At 51.4% G+C, this 25,185-nt stretch overlaps 1 protein-coding gene across 8 annotated transcripts in view; it reads left to right on the top strand.

The window, feature by feature from the left end:
• Nucleotides 1-24,664, top strand: part of PML (promyelocytic leukemia) — a 56,750-nt gene extending 32,086 nt beyond the window's left edge. The window contains exons 3-9 of one of the 8 annotated variants that reach the window (XM_011932940.1): nt 781-1,361; nt 2,798-2,868; nt 10,495-10,638; nt 11,079-11,337; nt 12,413-12,465; nt 20,901-21,051; nt 22,125-24,664. In XM_011932940.1, coding sequence (XP_011788330.1) covers nt 781-1,361; nt 2,798-2,868; nt 10,495-10,638; nt 11,079-11,337; nt 12,413-12,465; nt 20,901-21,051; nt 22,125-22,912 — 2,047 coding nt within the window. In that variant the 3' untranslated portion in view covers nt 22,913-24,664. Of the gene's footprint in view, nt 1-780; nt 1,362-2,797; nt 2,869-10,494; nt 10,639-11,078; nt 11,346-12,412; nt 12,466-13,083; nt 14,301-20,900; nt 21,289-22,124 lie in introns of those variants that run through there. The other 7 variants (XM_011932941.1, XM_011932945.1, XM_011932942.1 and 4 more) reach the window with 7 other exon arrangements.
• Nucleotides 24,665-25,185: the final 521 nt, after the last annotated feature.

Below are 25,185 nucleotides of genomic sequence, written 5' to 3'. Positions count from 1 at the left end.
TTCTTTCTTTCTTTCTTTCTTTCTTTCTTTCTTTCTTTCTTTCTTTCTTTCTTTCTTTCTTTCTTTCTTTCTTTCTTTCTTTCTTTTTTTTTTTAACAAATATCAACCCCCAAAATTGTAGATATCCAGGTCAATCATTTAACATGTTCTGTTTCTTCCTCTCTTTCTTTCTCTTTCTTTCTTTCTTTCTTTCTTTCTTTCTTTCTTTCTTTCTTTCTTTTCTTTCTTTCTTTCTTTCTTTTTTTTAACAAATATCAACCCCCAAAATTGTAGATATCCAGGTCAATCATTTAACATGTTCTGTTTCTTCCTCTGGGAAATATGCATAACAATAATTCTCATCCAAGGGGCTCTCGCAAAGGTTAAGTGGCATGGCTAACATGTGTCAAGTCTGTACCATCCTGCAAGCAGCAGCCCAGTCTGGCATTTGTGTAAAGCGGTTTCACTGGAGAGAGGTGTGAAAGGGTGCACCCCACAGTGCTTAACTGGTGCTTCCTCAGTGAGGAAGGGAAATTCAGAAGTGGTGGAAAGAGATGATTGTCGTTTCGTGTATCTTTGTATTGTTTCCCGGATGTTGAAATTGTTACTGTAGTAATTTTTTCTGTGTTATTGGTAGTTTGGATACTATCACCATAACCACAAACAATGAATTGGGAAAAGCAGAAACCTAGAAACATGCCATGATTCAAAGTCTGGTAATTTTGGAAAAGGAATTTAATAACGAACGTTTTAAGAGGAAAAAGGAGAGTCCTAACCCAGGCCAACCTTGTGTGTCCACAGTATCTACTGCCGAGGCTGTTCCAAGCCGCTGTGCTGCTCCTGCGCTCTCCTTGACAGCGGCCACAGTGAGCTCAAGTGCGACATCAGCGCAGAGATCCAGCAGCGACAGGAGGAGCTGGACGCCATGACGCAGGCGCTGCAGGAGCAGGATAGTGCCTTTGGCGCGGTGCACGCACAGATGCACGCGGCTGTCGGCCAGCTGGGCCGCGCGCGTGCCGAGACCGAGGGGCTGATCCGCGCGCGCGTGCGCCAGGTGGTAGCTCACTTGCGGGCGCAGGAGCGCGAGCTGCTGGAGGCAGTGGACGCGCGGTACCAGCGCGACTACGAGGAGATGGCCAGTCGGCTGGGCCGCCTGGATGCTGTGCTGCAGCGCATCCGCACGGGCAGCGCGCTGGTGCAGAGGATGAAGAGCTATGCCTCGGACCAGGAGGTGCTGGACATGCACAGTTTCCTGCGCCAGGCGCTCTGCCGCTTGCGCCAGGAGGAGCCCCAGAGCCTGCAAGCCGCTGTGCGCACGGACGGTTTCGACGAGTTCAAGGTGCGCCTGCAGGACCTCAGCTCTTGCATCACCCAGGGGACAGGTAAGCACGCAAGCCATCTTCCTGGGCGGCCTGTGCCTCTGCTGCACCCTAGGGAAGGCGAGTCAGAAGGGATCATCTCCATTTGACAGAAAAGGAAACTGGGTTTTTATTCAGTCTTTGGGATTTGGTAAGGTCTTAGGTTCCAGGGCACAGGATAAGGGGGAGATAAGGCCCTGACAAAGGGCTGCAGCCACCCAGAGGGTACACGTTTTACCAATTTACAAGACTCTATGGATTGACCTAGCGATGACTCATGGGGAACGAAAAACTGCAAAGCTGAGAATCAGACCCAGTATCATTTTGGCTCTAGAGGGACCAACCGCTTCAGGAGGTTCTCTTAAGCCACCAGTGCCTCGGAACAGAGAAGTCAATTGGGACCTGGGGTTAGGGTAGAAGGGGGCTAAGAAAACCTCCGGGGGATGATTGGATGCTTACCCAAAACCGTACAGTGGCCCAATGGAGGAGACCTCTTGTCTCTAGGATGACCTGCTGTCTGACAACCTTTGCACACCCTGCCTAGTGTTGGGCACTTGAGAGGTAAGGAGACACAGACCAGTTTCTGATCTCAAGGAGCCAGAGCCACATCACATAGCTGGAGAATGAGACAGTGCTCAGCTCTGCAATCCAAATCCGGGAGATGTGGCAGCTGTGTATTAGCTGGAACAAGGGGGCTTTCAAAATAAGGAGTCGGGGGAGTGCACAAGAGGGTCTCCAAGACTCTTTGACTAAATCTCTAAGCTGGAATGTGAGCTCTGAGCAGCTGGTATAGGATGCCCTTACTGGGAAAGGGGAGGGAGGCTACGGAATCTGAAGGCACCTGGGTATGTGCCAGTGACAGAGAGCGTACTTACTTCTCCTGGAGCTGGACATGGATCATAAAGGCTAATCTTAGAGGGCCTGGACCTGTGCCTTCTCCATCTAGGCAGTGAGTGTTACCCATATTAAGGAAGTGACCCCACAGAGTTTACACAGCTTGTCTTAGGTGTTATAACTGGGCAGTGGCAGAGAGAAGAGTTATTTTATTCTGAAGCATAAGAGATTTAGATTTAATAAAAACCAGCCTGCAGATAAGGAAGATCATGGAGCTCTCACTATATGCAGAGAGTCAGTGAGCTGGGAATGATGGCTTTATGATTGCACACACTTAGCCTTGCTGGTGGCTCAGAGACGGAGAGAGGTGCACTTGGAGTTTGGAGCCAAAAGCAAGCACTCTAATGCCACCTCTCTTTCCCTTCTGGCTGGGTTCCTGCCCACTGAATTCGAGAGAGCTCTCCTTCCAGCTGCCCCTCCAGGGAGTTGTCCAGTGCTGTGGGATGCCCTAGAAAATCGGTAACCAGGAAAAGCAACAGGGACCTCCTGTCTATCACTGTCCCAGGTCAGGATGTCCCTTACCAGCATTTCCTTGACCTGCCTGTGACCTTCTCTGTGTTCTACAGATGCAGCTGTATCCAAGAAAGCCAGCCCAGAGGCTGCCAGCACTCCCAGGGATCCCACTGATGTTGACTTGGTGAGATGGGTTTGAGGTCTGAAGGGGAGGCGGTGGGGCCCAGCAGGTCAGGCAGGTTGTGAGTCCTGCTGTCCCTGTGTGTGCAGGGAGAATGTCTGAGTGAGGGACAGCAAGTGGCTGGACTGGAAATTTCAGTGAGAGGAAGTAAAGGAAGACATTAAGGAAGGGTTGGCTGGCTACCTGACTGACTCTAGGTAGGCTCCTAAATGCCGAAGTTACTCTTGATGGTCCATGAGCCAGGTTCAGTGGGGGTTAGATGTGGGGTAGATGGACGGCCACAGATCAGGGCTGCTGCAGAGGGAATTCCAGCATTAGATGGCATATGGGTGCCTTCCAGCCATGAGAAACTATGGTTGACAGATGTATGGTTAGATATAGGGTCAGCAGCCCTAAGGGATGTGGCAGATATCCTCTCCCCTCCTGCACCCTATCCCCAATGTGTGAGCCTTCTCTTAGAGTCAGCGTAGGTAGGCCTTCCCCCGCTGTTCCCCACAGGTGGTTCTTGGAAAGGAATGGGAAGTGAAGCCAGGAGTCAGATCTCGATCCCAGTTGCCCAGGTTCTGCTGGTGTGATTCCAGGGCCACCATACATGTAACAAACCTGAGTGTCTCAGGGTTGGAAGGTATCCATGTCCCATCTAATGTTGGCATTCCCTCTGCAGCATCCCTGAGCCGTGGCTGTCCAGCTTTCATGTACACATCTCCAGGGACAGGAAGCTTACTCATTCTAAAGGCAGCTGCTCCCAACTCTGGACTGCTCTGACTTAGAAAGTGCTTCTCTGGGTGGAAATGCAGTGGTGTCCTTTTGACTTGCCCCCTTTGGCACTCATAAGTGTGGCTCCTCTCCACCAGAATAAGCATCCTCGGTTTCTTCCTGGACCTGGCGTCTGGTCTCTTCCCCAACCTGGTCACTCAGGTTTGTGTGCGCCTAGCGTATCAAGGGTCTGGCCCCAGGACTGGCCAGTCCTTCATGGACAGCAGGTCTTCTGGTGGTGGGTAGGGGCCTAGCTTTTGCCATGGCATGACCCGTAGAAGAGAGAGAGTGCTGTAGGTTGAGGCAATCAGGAGAGGCTTCCTGGAAGAGACAGGACTTAAGAGTCTCAGAGTTTTAGAGCCAGGCAAGAGCATGGAGTCTAATCCCCTTTTTTATTAACAGAGGATGAAGCTAAGGCCCAGAAAGAGGATGTGACTTACCTAAGGCTACACACAGCAAGTTAGGGGCAAGATTAAAAGCTGACTCTGTTTTTGTTTGTTTGTTTGTTTTTTGGATGAAGTCTCGCTCTGTTGTTCAGGCTGGAGTGCAGTGGCACAATCTCGGCTCACTACAACCTCTGCTTCTGGGGTTCAAGCCATTCTCCTGCCTCAGCCTCCCTAGTAGCTGGGACTACAGGCACACACCACTACACCCGGCTAATTTTTGTATTTTTTAGTAGAGATGGGATTTCATCATATTGGCCAGGCTGGTCTTGAACTCCTGACCTCATGATCTGCCTGCCTCAGTCTCCCAAAGTGCTGGGATAACAGGCGTCAGCCACCGCGCCCGGCCTAAAAGCTGACTCTTAACTGCCTTGGGTACTGCATTCCTATATACACAACCTCAAAGTAAAATGACTTTTCTTTTTAAATATATATACACATAATACAATCACATAGTCAGAAATAAAAACACAGAAAGTGATCAATAGTGTCTTACTCCCACTTCAGCCCCCAGTTCTTATGCCCATATAACTATCTTTTCAAAATTTATTTTGATACAGTCTTGCTCTGTCACCCAGGCTGGAGTGCAGTGACACAATCTCGGCTCACTGCAACCTCTGCCTCCTAGGCACAAGCCATTCTCATGCCTCAGCCTCCTGAGTAGCTGGGATTATAGGTGTGCACTACCACACCCACCTAATTTTTTGCATTTTTAGGGGAGATGGAGTTTTGCTATGTTAGCCAGCATAGTCTCAAATTTCTGGCCTCGAGTGGTCTACCCACCTCAGCCTCCCAAAAGTGCTAGGATTACAGGGATGAGCCACCGAGCCCCCCTCTTTTTTAATGTCTTATATATCCTTCCAGAATTTATGTAATTACAAGCAAATATTATTATAGATATTTGCCTTTTGCATTCTGTGCTTCACAAAGGTAGCATAATACCATATACACACGGCATCATACCAGAATTCTTATCCTATCAATAGGTAGAGAGCTTCCTGATACCTTTTTGCAGCTGCATAATGGACCATTAAATGGATATGGCAGGCTTTATTTAGCCAGTTCCTTGTTGCTGCATATTTAGGTTGTTTTGCTATTACAAACAATGCTACAATGGATGATCTTCGCAAATAAGTAATATAAAATAATAAGGCTGAGTACGGTGGCTCACACCTGTAAACCCAGAACCTTGGGACACTAAGGCGGGCAGATTGCTTGAGCCCAGGAATTTGAGACCAGCCTTGGCAACGTGGTGAGACCCTGTTTCTACAAAAAGTGTAAAAATCAGCCAGTTGTGGTGGCATGTGCCTATAATCCCAGGTACTCAGGAGACTGAGGTGAGAGGATCACCTGAGCCCAGGGAGTTTGAGGTTGCAGTGAGCTGTGATCACACCACTGCATTGTAGCCTGAGTGACAGAGTGAGAGCCTGTCTCAAAAAACAAACAAATAAAATCAAAATAATAATGGGGAAGTGCCCTTGGTCCACAGACTCAGCTGTCTTCCAGGTGCTAGTCATTGGTGAATGAACAGCAAGAGAGCCTGCACTGTCTTGTGTGAAGGTCTAGGTATTTTGGGTCTTTGTCTTGATAAAATCAGAATAGACGTGGCCTGTCACTATTAGCTAGGAAGCAGTTTGAACTTGGACTATTAGAGGGTTGCTCTTTTTGCAAAGCCTCTGGCTTCAGTCCTTGCCTGGGGATGGCAGTGGAGCTGAGGGAAGAAAGTGGGGAACACAGTGTGAGTGCAAGGACAGGTGAGGCAGGCACAGACGGCGTCCTAAGGGAAAGTGCTCCATCAGCTGTGCCAGGAGAGAAGCAGCTCTTGGGTCCATGTTTCTGCCTTAGAAGGCGGGAGTTGGGCATCTAGCTCCAGCGCTCCTCCCTCTTGAAACTGCTGGTTTGTTTACTTTCATTGCAACTATATGCCTGGAAGAGATGAAGAGAAAACTCAACAGGCTTCACTAGGATTGTTTGGGTGGGGCGGCAGCAGCTCGGATCTTTTCCCTCCTCTGTTTCTCATAGGCTTTTTGTAATCATGTTATAACACTTTAATAGAAAAAAATAAATTTATTATTTAAAGCTATAAAAATTATAAATCCGTCATTATGATGTGTTTTTCTCTACTGAGCCCTCTAGTGCGTTCCCTGTTTTATTAACGTGGATGGAGGGTGTGTCAGGGAGGTTGGGACAGAGGCAGAGAGGAGGCCAGCCCGGCCTTTGGGGAGTTCGTGACCTGTCTGGAAAGAGGGTCTTTTACATACCAGCAGTTTGCAGAGCCAGACACAGAATGGTAGAGCAGGACCTTTTAAACTCCCTTTTGAAAAAAAAAAATGTTTAATTTTGGTAACATGCACATAACATAAAATACTTCATCTTAACCATTTCAAAATGTTCAGTTCAGTGTATACTGAGTGTACAGTTCTGTGGCATTGAGTACATTCACACTGCTGTGCACCCATCACCACCACCCGTTCCAGAACGATTTTCATCTTCCCAAGCTGGAACTCTGTCCCCGTAAAACAGTCACTCCCTATGCTGCCTCCCCTCAGCCCTGGTGACCCTTGTCTACTTTCTGTCTCTATGATTTTCACTACTCTAGGTACCTCCTATAAGTGGAATCACACAGTATTTGTCCTTTTGTGACTGGCCAGTTTCACTTAGCACAGTGTTCTCAAGGTTCATCCATGTAGCATGTGTCAGAATTTCCTTTCTTGTTAAAGCTGAATAATAATATCCCATAATGTGTATATGCCACATTTTGTTGATCCATTCGTCTGTTGATGGACACTTGGCTTTTTCCATTTTTTGGCTATTGTGAATATACTACTGTGAACACAGTGTACAACTATCTCCTTGAGACCTTGCTTTCAATTATTTTGCATGTTTACTCAGAAGTGGAATCATATGGTAATTCTATTTTTAATTGTTTTTGAGGAATCACCATGCTGTTTTCCATTTTTTATTGCACAATTTGACATTTCCACCAGCACTGTATAAAAGTTTTGACTGGAGAGAATACAGCCTCACCAACATTTGTTGTATTGTCTCTCTCTCTTTTTTTCTTAAATAATAGTCATTCTAATGTGTATGAGGTGGGTTAAACTCTTTTTTGACCATTATCCTCTATTAAAAATGTATATATTTTACATCTTAACTTATAGTGTATACATATGCACACACATACTGTAGCTAAAGGAGAAGTTTTATAAAATAGGCTGGGCGCAGTGGCTCACGCCTGTAATCCCAGCACTTTGGGAGGCAGAGGCAAGTGGATCACCTGAGGTCAGGAGTTCAAGACCAGCCTGGCCAACATGATGAAACCTAGTCTCTTCTAAAAATATAAACCTTAGCTGGGCTTGGTGGTGGGCACCTGTAATCCCAGCTACTCAGGAGGCTGAGGCAGGAGAATCATTTGAACCTGGGAGGCGGAGGTTGCAGTGAGCCAAGATTACGCCACTACACTCCAGCCTGGGCAACAAGAGCAAGACTCTGCCTCAAAAAAAAAAAAAAAAAAAGTTTTACAAAATAAATTATGATTGTTACATGGGATATACTCTGATAACATTTCTATTCTATACTATTATTTTTGATATAATAATGTTGGTCATGACCCACTAAATTGCTTTCATGGTTGGATCCACTAATGATTCACAAGCTGCAGTTTGAAAACCACTGGCCTTAAGAGTGACTAGACTTTCCTAGAGGCCTGGCAGAGACAGATCCTGGGAGATCATCTGTTCTCTCTCCTTCCCCAGACAGACTCACACTCTCTAATCTGCAGAGATCCTCCTCCTTCTTTTTAAAGATGTGGAGAAAAAGGAAGGAAGGAAGGGAGGAGGGAAGGAGGTCAATCCATCATGGCCAATGGTGTGGAGCCCAAGAGAAGGACCCACCGCGGGGTTCTGGTACCTGGCACACCCAGGAGCCAGCACTGTGCTGGGGCCATCCCTGCCTTAACTTACACACCCAGCAGCCTCTGTGGGGAGCCTCCTCGCCCAGCCCCAGCTTGCCTGGGTGGTTCTCAGAAGGCCCACATGAGAGGGACAGAGCTTGTCCCCGTGAGGAAGGCATATCCCTGCCACTCACTCATTTTCAACAATTGGTCCAGTGGACGTTTAAAGTTCACATAAGAGAGAAAGATGGTGGGGAAGGATGTAAAAGACTCAGCAAGTGAAGAAAATGAAGAGCACCCTGGGGCAGGAAGAGGCCTCCATTTCAAGACACTGGATTTGGCCGGGTGTGGTGGCTCATGCCTGTAATCCCAGAACTTTGGGAGGCCGAGGTGGGCGGATCACCTGAGGTCAGGAGTTCAAGACCAGCCTGGCCAACATGGTGAAATCCCGTCTCTACTAAAAATACAAAAATTAGCTGGGTGTGGGGGTGTGTGCCTGTAATCCTAGCTACTTGGGAGGCTGAGGCAGGAGAATCGTTTGAACCCAGAAAGCGGAGGTTGCAGTGAGCCAAGATCGCGCCACTGCACTCCATCCTGGAAACAGAGCAAGACTGTCTCAAAACAAACAAACAAACAAACAAAACACTGGATTCAGGCCAGGCCAGGGGTCCCGAGGTATGTGACCTTGGGAAATCACTTCACCTCTCTCTGCCTCCGTTTCCTTCTCTGAAGACTGGCAATAATCATAGTATGGTACCTACTTTTTTTTTAACTATAATTTTTATGGCAATAAAATTCATATAAAATTCACCATTTTAACTCTTGAAGTGTGCAATTTAGTGGTATTTATTACATTCATAAGATTTTTTAAATTTTTAAATTTTTTTTTCTTTGCAGCTCCAGCTCAAATGATTAAATTTTTTTCTTTTTAATTTTCAGAGATGAAGTCTCTCTATGTTGCCTAGGTGGGAGGCTGAGGCGATTGTCTCACCTCAGCCTGCTGTACTTTCATAATCTTGCACAGCCATTACCACCTGTCTAGCCCCAGAATATTTTTATCTCCCCAAAAGGAAACCCCTTACCCATGAAGCAGTCCCATTTCCCCCTCCCCCATTTCCTGACAACCACCAATCTGCTTTCCGTGTCTATGGATTTAACCATTCTGAGCATTGCATGTAAATAGGATTATACAATGTGTGTTTTGTGTCTGGCTTCTTTTTTTTAAAATTAATTAATTATTATTATTATTGTTTGAGACGGAGTCTCACTCTGTGCCCCAGGCTGGAGTGCAGTGACACAATCTTGGCTCACTGCAATGTCTGCCTCTGGTCTCAAGCGATTCTTGTGCCTCAGCCTCCCAAGTAGCTGGGACTACAGGTGTGCACCACCACGTCCAGCTGGCTTCTTTCATTTAATGTAATACGTTCAGGGCTCATCCATGTTGTACATCTCAGTCCTCCATTCCTTTTTATGGCTTAATAATATTCCATCACGTGGCTGTACCACATTTTGTTTATTCACTCATCAGTTGATGCACATTTAGTTTGTTTTACCTTTTGGCTATTGTGAATAGTACTGCTCTAAATCTTCACGTGCAAACTTTTGTTTAACCATCTGTTTTCCCTTCTTTTGGGTGCACACCTGGGGTAGAATTGCTAGGTCATATGGTAATTCTACATTTAGTCTTTTAAGAAACTGCCTCTATTTAATTTTGAGATAGATACATGAAGTACTTAGCACTGTGCCTGGCACAGAGTAGTAATAAGAACAATATTTATCATCAACGACATTTTCTAAGTGCCAGGTATTTTATATTTTACTTGTATTAACACATTTCATCCACATTACCATATAAGGTAGATGTTATTACTCCCATTTTATAGAGGGGGAGTTTTATAGAGGCCTGAGGAGTTTTAAGCAATTCACCCAACTCTTGCAGTAGCTGACCCAGGTAGAGTTAAGGTTGAGAGGGCAGAGGCAAGGCCCCAGGGAGACCAGTTTCAGCTCAATGGGAGGATTTTCTCATTGTTACAGGAGCTGCTTTCGCCAGTAGTGAGCACTTTGTCCCTGGAGGTGTGTGTATAAGTTGGGCTAATTATTGAGCATGTCCTGTGTCGGGCACTGTGATTCCTGGGGTATCTTCCAGCCCCCTTAGGACACATAAGAACCAAAGTGGTCCCTGGGCACCAGTAACTCAGAGTCAGAAGGAGGTGATGACAGGTGTGGTGGCTCATGCTTGTAATCCCAGCACTCTGGGAGGCCGAAACAGGAGAATTGCTCAAGCCCAGGAGTTCAAGACCAGCCTGGGCAACATAGTGAGAGCCTATCTCTACAAAAAAAAAAACTTTTTAAAAAAGGAAGTGATGTGATGGAGAGTTTGGAGGACTTCTTGTCCCCAGTGAACTCGGAGCTGTGAGTCAGGGAACCTGGACCTATGACTTGGTGAGGCCCCAGGGATTGGGCCAACCACAGGTCTGGGGTACCTGGCCCTGGGGCTACTGCCTAGTCATTTCTGACTTGATTTTCCCAACTTTGCAGCCCGAGGAGGCAGAGAGAGTGAAGGCCCAGGCTCAGGCCTTGGGGCTGGCTGAAGCCCAGCCTGTGGCTGTGGTACAGTCAGTGCCCGGGGCACACCCTGTGCCAGTGTACGCCTTCTCCATCAAAGGCCCTTCCTACGGAGAGGTAAGGTTCTCCCCAGCCCCGGCCTCCCCTCCTGAAGGCCTCGATTCCATCAGGAAAGTGAGCTGGCACTGGGGTGGGAATCCAGGCCTTCATCAGATCAGCTCTTCGTGGGAAAGATTTTGGTCAGCGCCTTCTCTGTGCTCTCCCCTGTTCTTGGCTGCATGGTCAGGGAGCTCCCCAAAAGCATGGCCCACTCCCAGCCCAGCAGGGGTGCTGAGACACCCAGGGCTGTCAGAGGCCAGCAGAGACTGGTGGACAGCAGACAGTAGCAGTTTGGGAAGACTTCCTGTCTGAAGAGAGACGTGATCTGCATGGTTGAGAGCAGAGGAGAGGGGACAGCAGGAGCAAAAGGGTGGTCACAAGCCCCTGGCACTCAGGGCAGGCTCTGCCCACCAACCCCTGGAGGCATCTGACCTGGCTCTGTGACTCCCTCTGTGCAGGATGTCTCCAATACAACCACAGCCCAGAAGAGGAAGTGCAGCCAGACCCAGTGCCCCAGAAAGGTCATCAAGATGGAGTCTGAGGAGGGGAAGGAGGCAAGGTTGGCTCGGAGCTCCCCGGAGCAGCCCAGGCCCAGCACCTCCAAGGCAGTCTCACCACCCCACCTGGATGGGCCGCCTAACCCCAGGAGCCCCGTCATAGGAAGTGAGGTCTTCCTGCCCAACAGCAACCACGTGGCCAGTGGCGCCGGGGAGGCAGGTAGGGAGGTGGGTAGGGCAGTGGCCTGTGTGCTGCCTGCCAGGGTCTGGGTGGGGCCCCTCCTCTGTATTTTGGCCCCATCCAGAAAGCACAAAGCCAACAGGAGTCCCTTATTCCCACTGAATAAGATAGGCAAAGTTCACAGTGTGCCTGGGGGGTGAGAGTGGATATGGTTTACCATGTGTTTTGCTACGATTAAGGTGTGGGGAGCCTGACAGGCTAAAATGCACAGTTCTATGAGTCCTTTCTCCCAAACACTAGTCTGACAGTGCCCAGTACCGTGCCTTTGCACAGGGCAGGTCTCCACAAGAAGTTTTGGCTGATGCCTAGCATACTCCCAGAGAGGACTTGGGCATACCATCACAGGAAACTGGACTCCCCGTGACCTTAACTCTGCTCTCTCAGTCTACACCCATCATTTCCCCAAGTGTTTCTACAAAGGCCACCTACCTAGGTATCTCATTTGTCAGAGTTACCTTCTATGAACACTGCCAGGCAGGTAGTCAGTTGGGCAGGAGTTGAGGTCAACCCAGAGAAATCTGGAACAAGAGAGTTCTTCCTGGATCTGCTTAATCCAGAGTACAGCTTTGTTCTTCATTCTGACTGAGCCCCAGCCCTGGTCACACCCTGAGGACTGACTGATACTCCTTACCCACAAATGCTATTGGTAATCGATGGGTTTTGATTCACTAAATGAAGCATATTTTAACTCTAGACATCCCAGCTCATGGAGCTGCAAATGGGGATAGTGTGCTTCTTTAGGATTACAGAAGGTTCCAGACCAGGTAGTGGTTGTCAGGCCTCCTGTACAAGGGGGCAAATTCTGAATTCTGGGCAAGTAATTGAATATTCATAGATAAGGCACAGCAAGAAATTATGGAAACCCATTTGTGAATTACACAAATCCAAATGTAAAACAGTCACATTGGCACACACAGTGGCTATTCACATCCTCCTGCAGGGCACCCGTTGCCCCCAGTCCACTGGCCTGCAAGGATTTGGTAGGTGCACACCCACACCCCTCCCAGCGTGCGTCCTGGGCAGTTCATAATGCATCTCCGCTTCCCCGTTTCAGAGGAGCGCATTGTGGTGATCAGCAGCTCGGAAGACTCAGATGCCGAAAACTCGGTGAGTGGCCCAGAAGTTCAGCCCAGGACTCTTGCCTTCCCCCATTTCAGGTCCCAGGGGGCACAGCCACAGCAGGTAACTCTCAGACTTGTCTTGCGCCTGGGGAATTTTCCAGTGAGGCATTGAGTCCCAAGCTGTGCTGAGGACAGTCTCCAAATGCTAGCTGCACGCCTGGACCACCCCAGCTCTCCTACTACACCAGGGCAGGAGCCTTCCGTAGCCATATATACTCTTCTGAAGTGCTGATAGCATATGTCCAGAGCCCTGTCTCTTTTCTGGAATGTCCAAGGCCTTTGTCTGGAGCTTCCTTATGCGTTTACTGTCCTCTAAGTCCTCAGTGAGGAGGGCTGGACAAGAATCCATTCCTTGGTTTATTGCAGCCAGTGGGGGCCAGTGAAGGGATGTGACGCCACAGGGCAGCTGTTCAGGGGCCAAACAAGTGAGGTTTGACTCCATCCATGTAAGAAAGAACTGTAAATCCATTCCACAATGAAACAGGTGGCCTCATGGGTAGCGACCCTTCTGTCCCTAGAGGTTTATTACTAGAGGCTGGGCCATCACTTGTCCAGGGGAAAATGGGATCTGAATAGTGAAAGGTTGGACTGGGTGGCGCCTGAGGTCTCTTCCAGCCCTCAGTCTGAGGTTCTGTATTGGAAAGTGCACGGAGCCCATGGAGACCGCCGAGCCACACTCCTCGCCAGCCCAGTCTCTGCTGAGAGCACAAGGAGCCTCCAGCCTGCCCCGTGGCACACACCACCCCCCAGCTTGGCCTCCCCACCAGCCCGCTGAGCAGGCTGCCGTCCCTGATGCTGAGCCTCACAGCCAGCCTCCTGATCACCAGGAGCACCCTGCCGTCCACCGTGGGATCCGCTACCTGTTGTACAGAGCACAGAGAGCCATCCGCCTTCGCCACGCCCTCCGCTTGCACCCTCGATTGCATCGGGTCCCTACTCGGGCTTGGTCTCCCCATGTGGTCCAAGCCAGCACTCCTGCCACCACAGGGCCCCTCAACCATCTTGCTAATGCCCAGGAACATCCTGCCCAGCTGCAAAGGGGCATCAGCCTACCCTGCCGGATACGAGGGACTGTGCGATCCCGCAGCCGCTCCCTCCGGGGCTCCTCCTATTTATCCCAGTGGCTCAACCACTTTTTTTCCCTCCCCCTCTCCTCCATGAATTCCCAGCTTGATAACTCTTCCATGGTGGGGGCAGGGGGAGGCAGAGCCCAGACTCTTGGAGCAGGTGTTTCCTCTGGGGATTCTGTCAGAGGCTCCATGGAGGCTTCTCAAGTCCAAGTGCCTCTGGAAGCCTCTCCAGTTACATTCCCACCACCCTGTCCCCCAGAAAGGCCCCCCATCAGCCCAGTCCCAGGCGCCCGTCAAGCAGGCCTCTGAGAGTGCTACCCTTCTCTTATAACCTTGCAGCCAACACCCCTGCCCGGCCCCTGAGCTGCCTCCTCTAGCCCATGCTCTTTCAGGCCCTGCACAGAGTACGCATTCATTCATTCTTGGTAAAGGAATGAATCAGTGAATGAATGGCTACGCATGGACCTCTGGGCAGGGAGACATGGATCTTCTCTGGTTGAGAGGGGAAGGCTAAGGCATGGCTGAGACTCAAGCCACCATTCCAGGACTCTGCCCAAGAAAGAAACTTTTGTCACCCCTGCACCCTCCTGTGTTCTGAGTCCCTGGCAAATAGCACAGCCTTCCATGCCCTGATCCCCACCCCAAGCCTTTCCACAGGGCCTCTGCCAGGATCTAAGCCCATGAGCACAGGGACTGGCTATCCCCAAGACCTGGCAGATTGGCTGCTCAATAAACACTTGTTGAACCATCACCCTTGCGAACCCTTATTCCATGACCATCACATTCTCTGATGGATCCAGCTCCTCGCTGCAGGCTGGTTCTGTCTTCCCTACGGTGGAACTCGGTTCTCCTGTGGGGATACCATGTCCCCTCTTCTGCCCACACTTATGGGCATCAGAGGTGGGAGGTAGGGTCAAGGCCCCGTGCTTCCTGGACTGTTGCATCCCCCTCCTGGCTGTCTGGTAAGATCCTCTGTGCCTCTGAGGATCCTCTGTCCCTCTCAGGGTGGGCCCTATGCTCCCCAGCTCATCTCAGACACTCACCTGCCTACCCTCACTGAGGGCAGACGTGAGCATTCGCCTCCCAGATTTCTTCTCCCTGCTCAGGTCCTGCCTTCCTCCTGAGTGAATTCTACATCCACCAACCTGCCTGCCACTCCTTGACCTCTCAGGGGTCGTCACCCCATTTCCCCCGACAACTGCCTGCCCCGTGGCTGCGCCCTGCGCCTCGCCATCACCGAGCACTGTCAGTCCCTCAGCTGGCCCCCTCGGACTCTGACCGCAGCCTCCTGTTCCTTGAGCTCTAGGTCCTACCTTTGCCTCCCTCCAGCCCCGCACACTTGCCACTTCATCCCATCGTTCATCAGGATTGCAGCTGCCTGCCCAGCAGAAAATCCTGGAAGGACTCAGGTGCTTGTCACCTCTGTGCTGCCACCTGGAGGCCGAGATCTGTGGGAGAAAGGCCTGGGAAAACTATGAGTGGTTGTAACTACTAAGGGCTCCTTGGTTCTCTGCCCAGTATATCCTTTTGCTCTGCAAGGCAGCACCCGCCTGCCTTTCCTCACTGGACCCTTGTCCCAGCCTCACCCTCAGCTGGTGGTAGCACCTTCTGCTCCAGGGAGAAGACAGGAGCTCTCCAATGGCATAGGGACAGTTAACACCTTGCTCTCTATTTACAGATCCCCATCACGTCCCTTCCCTGTCCTCGTTAGGGTGGAAGGGACATCTGCCTGCCTCCAGGACTCACCCTGTGTCCTGGCCCCAGACCTTGACCCGCTGGAAGGCTCACTCCTCCTCCTCATCTGTCTTGCGTCTCTAATGCATCCACTGCCTTCTGAATGAAACACCCTGAATGAGGTCTTTCTCATGTCAGAAAACTCCATCCACTTCCCTCTTCAGCTGTTGGCTCCCCTTCCTCTGCTTTCCTTGTTTACACTTTAGCCCCCTCCTTGCCCCTTCTTCACTCCACCTCCTGCGCTTCCCCGCCAGTACCAGAGTGGCCTCCATGCCTCTAGGTGCAGTGTCGTGTTTAGTCCTTATTATTCTTGAGTGGCACCGGGCCCAGTCTTTCCTGGAAAGATTGCCTGCTCTGGTGCAGCTCTGGGCACTCCTCCTTCTCCTCTGCAGGCTCTGTTTTGTCTTGGGTGTGGTGCTCCTCCAGCTTTGCTGCTGGGCCCTTTCCTCTTTTCGGTCTATGTATTCTCCCAGGTGCTCTCAGCCATGCCCCTGACTTCAGTTACCGCCCAGGGGTAGCTGATACCCAATGCTCGCACCTGCCTGCCAGACCAGCGTGGCCAATGACCTTCTAACAGCTCCGCATGGATGCCCATTGGTACCTCAAACTCAGCACCTCCTCCTCCCCTCTCAGTAGCTCACCCCACTCTCTGCCCCATTGCACAAGCCAAGACCCCAGCCACCCAGGGCACCCCCCTTTTTGACTATTCCTTACATCCAACCAGTTATTGAGTCTTGTCTTTCTAGGGTCTAAATTCCTCTGAAATCTGGGCACTTATTTCCATCTCATAATCTTGGTAAAATTAAAGCTACCACTGACCCTGGGTAGAGGCAAAAGCCTGGGAAAGAAAGGTGGAGAACAGGATTGGAATGCCAACAATGTCCCCAGACGTCATGGACAGTCAAGTAGAGGGACCCCAGCAATTATTAGGGGCGGGGAGTATCTAATGCTCAGCTATCAGCAAGGAGTCATTAGGGGCTATCCAGTGAATTAAGGGAGGGGGTAAGAGCACATTTCAGGTGATGATGAATTAAACACCTAGGAGCTCACATTAGAGAGCAGGCCTGGAGATGTGGGGAGACAGCCAGAGGACTGCTGCTTTTGTGTATGTAGCTTTAAGACACAGGTTTTAAAAATTGTTACAGGTGTCCCAAACTTTAGAAAATATATATTTTAAAACCCCAACAAATGAGGTCCCCCCCTATGCATTTCTCACTCAACTTCTGTGCCCTTTCCAGACCCCTGGTGCCCCTAGAGTACCCCCAGCACCCCCACTGCAAATTCCTACTCCCCAGCTTAGAGGGAGGGGGTGGGGTGATATTCCCAAGTGACCCCGGCTCCTCCTAACCCATCTTCCCCAGCTGTGCTGCTCATATCCAGCCTTACAGTGAGGAAAGTTACAGAATACTGGTCTGCTACGATATTACACTTTCCAGGGCATTTAGGGATCCCTCCCTTGAGCTTCAGCTGTGTCCTAGGGATTCAGTGAGAGACTGCTTGTGCAAGGAGGAGCGAGAGGCAGCAGGGCATAGTCATGGGGTGGAGCGGTGAGTCCCCCAGGCCTGGTTGTGGAGTACCTGGGGTGAGGACTTTGCTTAAAAACTGCCAGAGTGGGACAGCAATGCGCCTGCCCTGGGGCCCCTGCTTTAGGATCCAAAGTGGAAAAGATAGGTGTTCTCACTCATTCTTGTGACAGATTACTGGTTCCGGTGCCTTGGTGGCAGCAGCAACAGGAGGGGGCCAACGGGAGGGGGCAGCCTGTGGCAGAAGTGGCAGTGGTGACGGCGAAGGAAGGGAAGCCTGTGGGGAATGGCTGATCCAGGGAGGGGCCGTGGCACTGGTGAGTGTGCATCTGAGAAAATGAAACGGAGGTGCTGGCCAAGAGGCTGGAGCTAGACAGAAGGGCAGCAGAGGCCACAGGCTGGCCAAGTTTATGGTCCAGTTCACTGATAACGTGTGCAGTATTCCTGGGGTCTTTGAGGCTTTGCAAGAGCTGGGGTTTTGTGTCTGCAGAAAGACAGCAGTGCGTGTGTCTTGCCAAACTGATCCCAGCTATAGCTAATGCTTAAGTGCTCAGAAAGTTCTTCAGGAGCTTGAGGGCTCTTGATGAGCATGAATGTCAGATGCTCTGTATCTTCCAGAGGCTGGATGCTGACTCTCAGAGTTCGGCTTGTGTGTGTTTGGTTGATGAGCAAACCTGGAATGAATCAGTGATAAGGACGATTGTTCTCAAGCTGGCTGTACATTGGGGAGTTTTCCCAACTACAGATTCCTAGGTCTCACGCCCCGAGATTCTAATTGAATCAGTCTTGGCTGCAGCCTAGGCCTCAAGCGATTTTTCTTAAAGCTACGAATGCCTAGCCAAAGTCAAGAACCACTGAATCGGATTCATTGCATGTCTGGTAGAGGAATGCTGATCGTTTGTTTATAGATGTAGCAGTCTTGAATGCAGGTGACATTTTCATACCGGGGTGTGATACAGCAGAGGAGGGGAGAGGCTGGATCTTCCCTGATGCACCTCCTAGACTTTTGGAAGGTGATTAAAGTGCCAATCCAGCCACTTCCTCTGAGCATGCTTGGGACAACTGTTAGACCTATTGTGTTGAGTTGGAATGCAGTTGACCTGCTCAGGCCGGGAGATCTATGAGGAAGGGGAGTGAGATGGGTGTAGCTCATGGGCCAGACTGCATGTGTATCCAAGTTGCATGTATATCCTGAAAAAATCCCGGCTCTCACGAGGCTCAGCCTGAACACAGTTTTGCATTCAAAGAAACAATGTCCATGAACCAAGTATGATAAATAAATAAATCCCAGTATTTACTTGCATCTTTTGAAAGAACATTAAAGGGAATCCAGCTCATAACCCCAGCAGCACTTCTTCAGTCCCTCTTCCCCGTTTCTTTGGCGCCTGGCATCTTTCACTACATAGCAAAGCTTTCCCCCTTCCTTCCCGGTCCTCACATGCAGGCTCAAGACTCTGTTTCCCATCCTCTTTCTTCTGCCTCCCTTCCTTTTCTCTTCCAAGCAAATCTAAGCCTTTTCTAGTGACTGTCCCTCTCTATGCTCCCCCGACACCCAGTTATCCTAATTTGTGAAATAAGGCCAAGGTGTGGGGCCTGGGGGCAGAACGGGAGAGTCTCCCCTAGTGAGCAGGGAGGGGAGTATGTCCTGCACCAGGCCAGCCACTATATCTGATGGCCCTGCTGGCAAACCTGAGTCTTTCGGAAAGTCTTGTTTAAATGCGTCAGCACTCCCCAGCCGTGATGCTGGAGTTTAAGGTGGGGCAGGGGAGAATTCTGAGTTCACAGCTGGCTGGAGTTCCAGTGAGACCAGCTCCATGGGTGGCCATACTTTATGGAAGTTCCCAATGGCAAGAGGAATTTTGGAGGAAGTGAATGAGGGCTGAAAGATCCAGCCTGTCCTCCATTAACAAGCTCGGTGGAATGGGGTGTCCTTTTATTAAGGGAGAAAGCAGAGGTTTCTTAGAGAAGGCAGCTCCGGTAAGTTTAGGATAAAGGACTTTCCCTGGCCCCAGGACAATGGAAGGCTCTAAAAATGAGGTTCTAGTGGCTGCCATAAATGACCCTCCTGTAACGATGGGAGAGGTCGCCTAAAGAGACAGCACTGTGGCTCTCCAGGGAGCTCTGCTCTTGGAAGAGCAGATCTGAAGGCGAGAAGACTGGTTCTAAGGCTGAGGACATTGCCCCGAGCTTTGTGGAGGCACTCAGGAACACAAAGGGGCATTTGCAGTTGCGTTTGGAGCAGGAAGAAGAATGAAAAAGAGGATGTCCTGTGTGCCACGTCAGTAGGTGGCAGCATGGACTCAGCCTCAGCTATTGGCACCAGGGATCTGAACCAGGGAGGACCCAGGAGGGGAGCCCAGCCCCTCTGCCAGCTTGTGGGAGAGTGCTGCTGCCCAGTGAAGCCTGGAGAGAGGAAACAACTGGATTCTCCCTAAGCGGGAGAAGGTGGAGCCTCCAGCCACCCAGCTGCAAGCTAGGAAGACACCTTGTAGAAGGCTCCTTACAGGGAGGAAACCGAGTCGGGAAGGCGAGACAGCAGTGTGGGCTCACCTGGAGCAAGACGCGTGAAATCAGCCTTTGACACCGTGGCTGAATGAGGATCTGGAGATGCGAGGTGCTGGTCTCTGACTAGATCCCTGGATATGAAGAGGCAAAGCTAGCTCTGGATGGATTCATAGTGAGTGCTTCTGACAATGACTGGCAGAAAGCTGGCGAGCCTGGAGCAGGGCTGTGAAATGCAAATCAAGTGAAACCCTGCCACTCCTAGGAAAACCCACCACATCTTAGGTTACTCGTAGGCGGAAATGCTTTTTCTCTCAGTTGAAGCTTGGCTGGAAACAGATGTTTCATTTGGGCATTGGAACGGTCTGGGGAAATGCACTGTCTCCTAGGCCAGGGACATTAGCCAGAGGCCAGAATTAACTGAGGCTTTAGCACCAGGTGACAGCAACTTCATCGAGAAGCCAGAGGCAGTCCATAAAGAGGAAAAACCCAAGGCCTGCCCTGGACTCTGTCCCAGCCATGCTCCCAATTGGCCCTGTGATCCTGGCCACGTCTCTTCCTTGCTGGTCTCTGGCTAACGTCCACAGGTGGTATTCACGGGAGGTTCCAAGTTGGTCACCAAAGACTAAACATCCGGGCTTGGCAGCTGAGCAGATGATAAGCAATGAACTCTGTATTACCATCAGAGGCACCACCTCCCTCTGTAGTCCCAGTCCCTTGGGAAAATCTCAGAGCTGGAGCCTTTCCCTCATCCTCTGGCTGCCCAGCCCATGGCTTCTCAAACAGTGTTCCCACCAGCACCTTGGGGCAGGAGAGAACACCTCACCTGAAGGACTCCCAAAACTCAGGTTTCTCTAAGCTGCTGGGTCAGATGCCAAGGGCCTCCACTGCTCTCTCACTGCCAAGGACCTGGGTGTCCACCTAGATGTGGCCTTCAGGAGGCCAAGCAGCCCTTCCCTTTGCCTTTGTGTAGGACACTGGCACCTTGGCTGACTTCGGGGACAAGAAAAAGCAGGCTCCTGATCCCTTCCAAAGAATCATCTGGGGTTCAAGATGAGGCTTCTTTCTCCCATCCCAAGTTTTTGGTGTTTCTTCTGAGTCTGCTCAAAAATATGAAATTAGGAGCAGACATCTCAGGTCCTGCCTGCCATAGCAGATGGCTCCTTCTCTGAGCCTCCATAAGCAGCACAACACACTCGTGCACACACCCACTGGCATTTTCTCTCACACTTCCATACGCTTGTGTCAACGCGGGTTCACAGCTCACACTTAACTGTACATGCACACACAAGCTTAGCACTTGGATTCATTCCCACACATGCACGTTCACAACCTGTGTGTGTCACCTTCCCTCCCCTACTCATGAAGGTGTATGCCCTGGTTCACACACGTAACCCTCACATGTGACACACCCAATTCACACCCATTCATGCACACATACCTTCTCTTGTGCATACATGTCCCCTTTCCTAGTGGTACACCCTCCTTCATGTGCACGCAGATGCCCCCAGCTATACCAGCTTGCTAGTGTTCTGCACAGGTGCTTGTCTTGGCGCTCTGAACCCCTGACACTTGGTTTTTCTGTGTTGCAGTCCTCCCGAGAGCTGGATGACAGCAGCAGTGAGTCCAGTGACCTCCAGCTGGAAGACCCCAGCACCCTCAGGGTCCTGGACGAGAACCTTGCTGACCCCCAAGCAGAAGACAGACCTCTGGTTTTCTTTGACCTCAAGATTGACAATGAAAGTGGGTTCTCCTGGGGCTACCCCCACCCCTTTCTAACTTAGTCTGTGAGTCCCAAAAAGAAGTGCAGGCAGAGCCATCTGTCAGGCGCGGGAGAGCACTGAGCTCTGGCCAACAACTGCAGCCAGGCTGGGCAGAGCACTCTGGCTCACCTGGGCTCCGGGGGTGTCATTTGCTGGCTTGAATAAAGATGTCCGCCTTGTCCAGTGCCTGAGTGTGCAAGGGAGGCAGATGCCTCCACAAGTGCACCTCTGACCAGTTCTTCTCTTAGACGGAGAGCCTGGGGAACACACTCCTAGACAGAAACACAATGCGCGAGCTCATTGCCATGAGCCCAGTCATCCAAGTAAGGCCTCTGGCTGTGCTACACATTTCTGAGTAGAGGGCCAGTCCCACAGCGGGCTGCACAGGGCTGCCCACAGATCCAAGGTCACAGAGGGACCTTATTCTGGAAGCCCCCTGACTTCCTCCAGTGCTTACCCTGGCTCTGCAAATGCCCCTCCTTGAGCCAGAGCCCCAGGCGCTACCCTGTGGCATGGACTCAACATTGGGGCTAGCCCAGCCAGACAGAAACAGCAAGTGTTTTCATGGTACAGGAAAGTCATTTGCAGACCTCAGTGGGAGGCTCTGGGCCTTGCTCTGAGTGGAGTGCTGTCTATGTCCCAGGACTGTAACTGGGCTGGGGTCCTTGAGGGAATTGGAGGAAGGAGCATGGGATGGAGAGCTAAGTTCAAACAGCTTGGGATCTCTAGTGTAAGCGGCTGAGGCTGACAGAAGACAGGAGGGACCTGGATCCATGGAGTTTGGCCAACTCTGGGGCTGGTAGTGAAGAAGGGGAGAGCTGGATCCCCAGCTGGTGAACAAAGTGTTTGGAGGGCAGCCGAGCCTCCCCTTCTGACTGCTATCCTATCAGAACCAGGGTCAGAGCTGCATTTGGGGGCTGATGTGTGGCTACTGCCAGCAGGCCCCAAGGTGAGGTCTCTAGATGGTGGGTCAGCAGCCCTAGAGGACCCCCTGCTCCCACCCCAGAGCTCTCTGTGCCCTGGGTCCTCACCCTGCCCTTCTCTCCTGCCCAGCCCAGAAGATTAGCCAGCTGGCTGCAGTGAACCGGGAAAGCAAGTTCCGCGTGGTCATCCAGCCCGAAGCCTTCTTCAGCATCTACTCCAAGGCCGTGTCCCTGGAGGTGGGGCTGCAGCACTTCCTCAGCTTTCTGAGCTCCATGCGCCGCCCTATCTTGGCCTGCTACAAGCTGTGGGGGCCTGGTCTCCCGAACTTCTTCCGGGCCCTGGAGGACATTAACAGGCTCTGGGAATTCCAGGAGGCCATCTCGGGCTTCCTCGCTGCCCTGCCCCTCATCCGGGAGCGTGTGCCCGGTGCCAGCAGCTTCAAACTCAAGAACCTGGCCCAGACCTACCTGGCGAGAAACATGAGCGAGCGCAGTGCCATGGCTGCCGTGCTGGCCATGCGTGACCTGTGCCGCCTCCTTGAGGTCTCCCCGGGTCCCCAGCTGGCCCAGCATGTCTACCCCTTCAGTAGCCTGCAGTGCTTTGCCTCCCTGCAGCCCCTGGTGCAGGCGGCTGTGCTGCCCCGGGCCGAGGCCCGCCTCCTGGCCCTCCACAATGTGAGCTTCCTGGAGCTGCTGAGCGCACACCGCCGTGACCGGAAGGGGGGCCTTAAGAAGTACAGCCGCTACCTAAGCCTGCAGACCACCGCGTTGCCCCCTGCCCAGCCTGCTCTCAACCTGCAGGCTCTGGGTACCTACTTTGAAGGCCTGTTGGAGGGTCCGGCGCTGGCACGGGCAGAAGGAGTCTCCACCCCTCTTGCTGGCCATGGCTTGGCAGAGAGGGCCTCCCAGCAGAGCTGAGAGGAGGGGGTGACCAGCTTGGAGTCTCTGGTGGGCAGAGAGGGATGGGGTATCTGAGCCAGGCCCCACCCATCACAGCATTCCCAGGTCCTGGTACCCAGCCCTCAGTTGTCATTTGGTTCAGAATCAGTTCCCTTTCTCTGGGACCAAATTTCTCTTCTCTAAAAATCCTACAGAGAAGGTTCCAAAGCTGAGCACCCACCACCCCAGGTGTGCACCAGACTCCTAGCCCCCTCCTTCCAGGAGCTAGAACCAGGGAGGTCCTGAGTGAGGAAGTCATGACCTCTGGGCTCTCTAAGTGGCCCTGGTCTTGCCCCATCCATCCCACCTGCCACTACCTTGGGTGTCCTTACAGCTCAGTCCTGACCCCAGCCCCTGCCCCAGGACACCTGCTGACAGCTCCCACAGAGAACAGTCTGAGGTGATGCTGGCTACAGCCCCAGCAGCCCATGGCAACTCAAAGTGCCTTCCAAACCAAACTGCCCCTCATGAGGTTAGGGCCCTCCACCCTCCACCTGCCCAGAGGCCAACTCTGTTCCCTTCTTTCATCCCAGAGGGGCCTCATCAGCAAAGACAGAAACTGATGTTCCATGCATGTCCCTGCTTCCAAAGCCTGACCTTCCAAAGCTTGCTTCCTTCCTCCTGGCTGCACAGACACCTCTACTTGGCCACAGCTTTGCTCTTTGGTCCTCAGGCCACCAGACCCCTCACAGCATGGCCTTTGGCTCTTCCTGCACTGCCCTCACCCTCAGCCGTCCCAAGGAGTGCCCAGCACTACTCAGTATGTAGTCCAGGACCTGCAGCATTAGCATCCCCTGGGAGCTTCTTAGAAAGGCAGACCCGTGGACTCTACTGCAGGCCTCTGGAATCAGAATCTTCAGGATGGGGCCCAGCAGTCTGTGTTTTAACAGGTTCTCCTGGTGATGCTGGTGCATGCTTATGTTTGAGAACCGCTGCTCTCATAGACTGCTCCTCCAAGGGGAAGCAGTGTGGAACAGGAGAGAAAGTCCCGTCCCTATCTCTGACTGTGCAGTGAGTGTGGCCTAGGAACAGGCCCCTTCCTAAGCTCTAATGTCCCTATCTGTAAAGTGGACTGGTTGGCCTCCATGGTCTCAGAACTGCCATCCCTCTGTGCCATCCTGCATTTTTGGGAATGGAAAGCAGGCCTCTGAGGCAGTGGACAGGAAGCTTTCTCATCCTTGAATTCTAGCTCCCATTCCAAACTGTTAGTCCCCAGCGTTGTGGTCACATCAGAGGTCAACAGCAGAACAGAGGCAGGTCAGGGTTGTCCTCTCTGATTAGCAGAACAACGGACCCTTCCTCCTCCTCCCTCCCTTCCATCCCTTCTCATTGGCTCCCTGCTGCTGGGATGCTTTCCAAGACCTCTAGCCTCCATGGCTGATGACCTCAGCTTTCACATAGGTGAAATGTGTGTGCCCATACTGCAGCTCCATCCCATGGGGGCCCTGAAGACCCACTGAGGAATTCCGTAGGGTCTTGTTCCCACAATTGGAGTGCTGGCTCTAACAGTGAACTTTGATGCATTTAAAATAAGATTCTGATGCCAGACTGTTAAAGCAGGCACTGGTTCTGAAGCACTGATGGAAATAGATTGATGCAGATGGAAGGAGGAAGGGAGACTGGGCCCACTGATTTCCAGCCCCACCATGTGCGCTGTTTTCAGATGTGACTGAGGGGTGTTCTGCCCTGCCTCCACTGTCACAGTCTTTAATAAAGATGTAAATCTTGAAAGCCTAATGCTCCAATCACAGACTCTGCTCAGCACCCCCAGAGGAAGCACTGAGAAGCCTTTTGCCTGGATAGGAGGGTCTCTCCCAGGCATAGGCTTGTGGCCACTTGCCCAGCACAACTGTGTTTTGTGGGGCATCTTTTAGGACTTAGCAGAGCTGAGAGCCCTTTGTTGTTCAGTGCGGTGAGCCTTAAGCATGTGAACCCCCATATGACACGTGGGGAGACCCAGGGTAGGCTTGCCTTGGGATCATCTCCAAATGGGAGTGCCACATGGAGAGAAAGAAACACTGATTTCAAGAATTACTTCCTAGAGAAAGTCAGGAACCAGAGACCAGAGTCTGCAGGAACTTTGCCACTGCCCCTCACTGGCTAATCCTGTACTTCTCTCTGTGTTCCTTGAGTGACAAGTGGTAAAACCCTTAAAAAGAGAGGTGTGGGAGGCCCAGGACTTTGGTAACAGGTGATGAATGTGTTGTCTTGGCCATCACAGATGGAACTTCGGTTAGTACCCGAGGGATTCC

Source organism: Colobus angolensis, unplaced genomic scaffold (assembly GCF_000951035.1).
Source record: "Colobus angolensis palliatus isolate OR3802 unplaced genomic scaffold, Cang.pa_1.0 Scaffold99, whole genome shotgun sequence".
Classification (NCBI taxonomy): domain Eukaryota; kingdom Metazoa; phylum Chordata; class Mammalia; order Primates; family Cercopithecidae; genus Colobus; species Colobus angolensis.
Note: the sequence above shows the minus strand (reverse complement) of the source record. Positions and strands in the feature narration are given on the sequence as shown.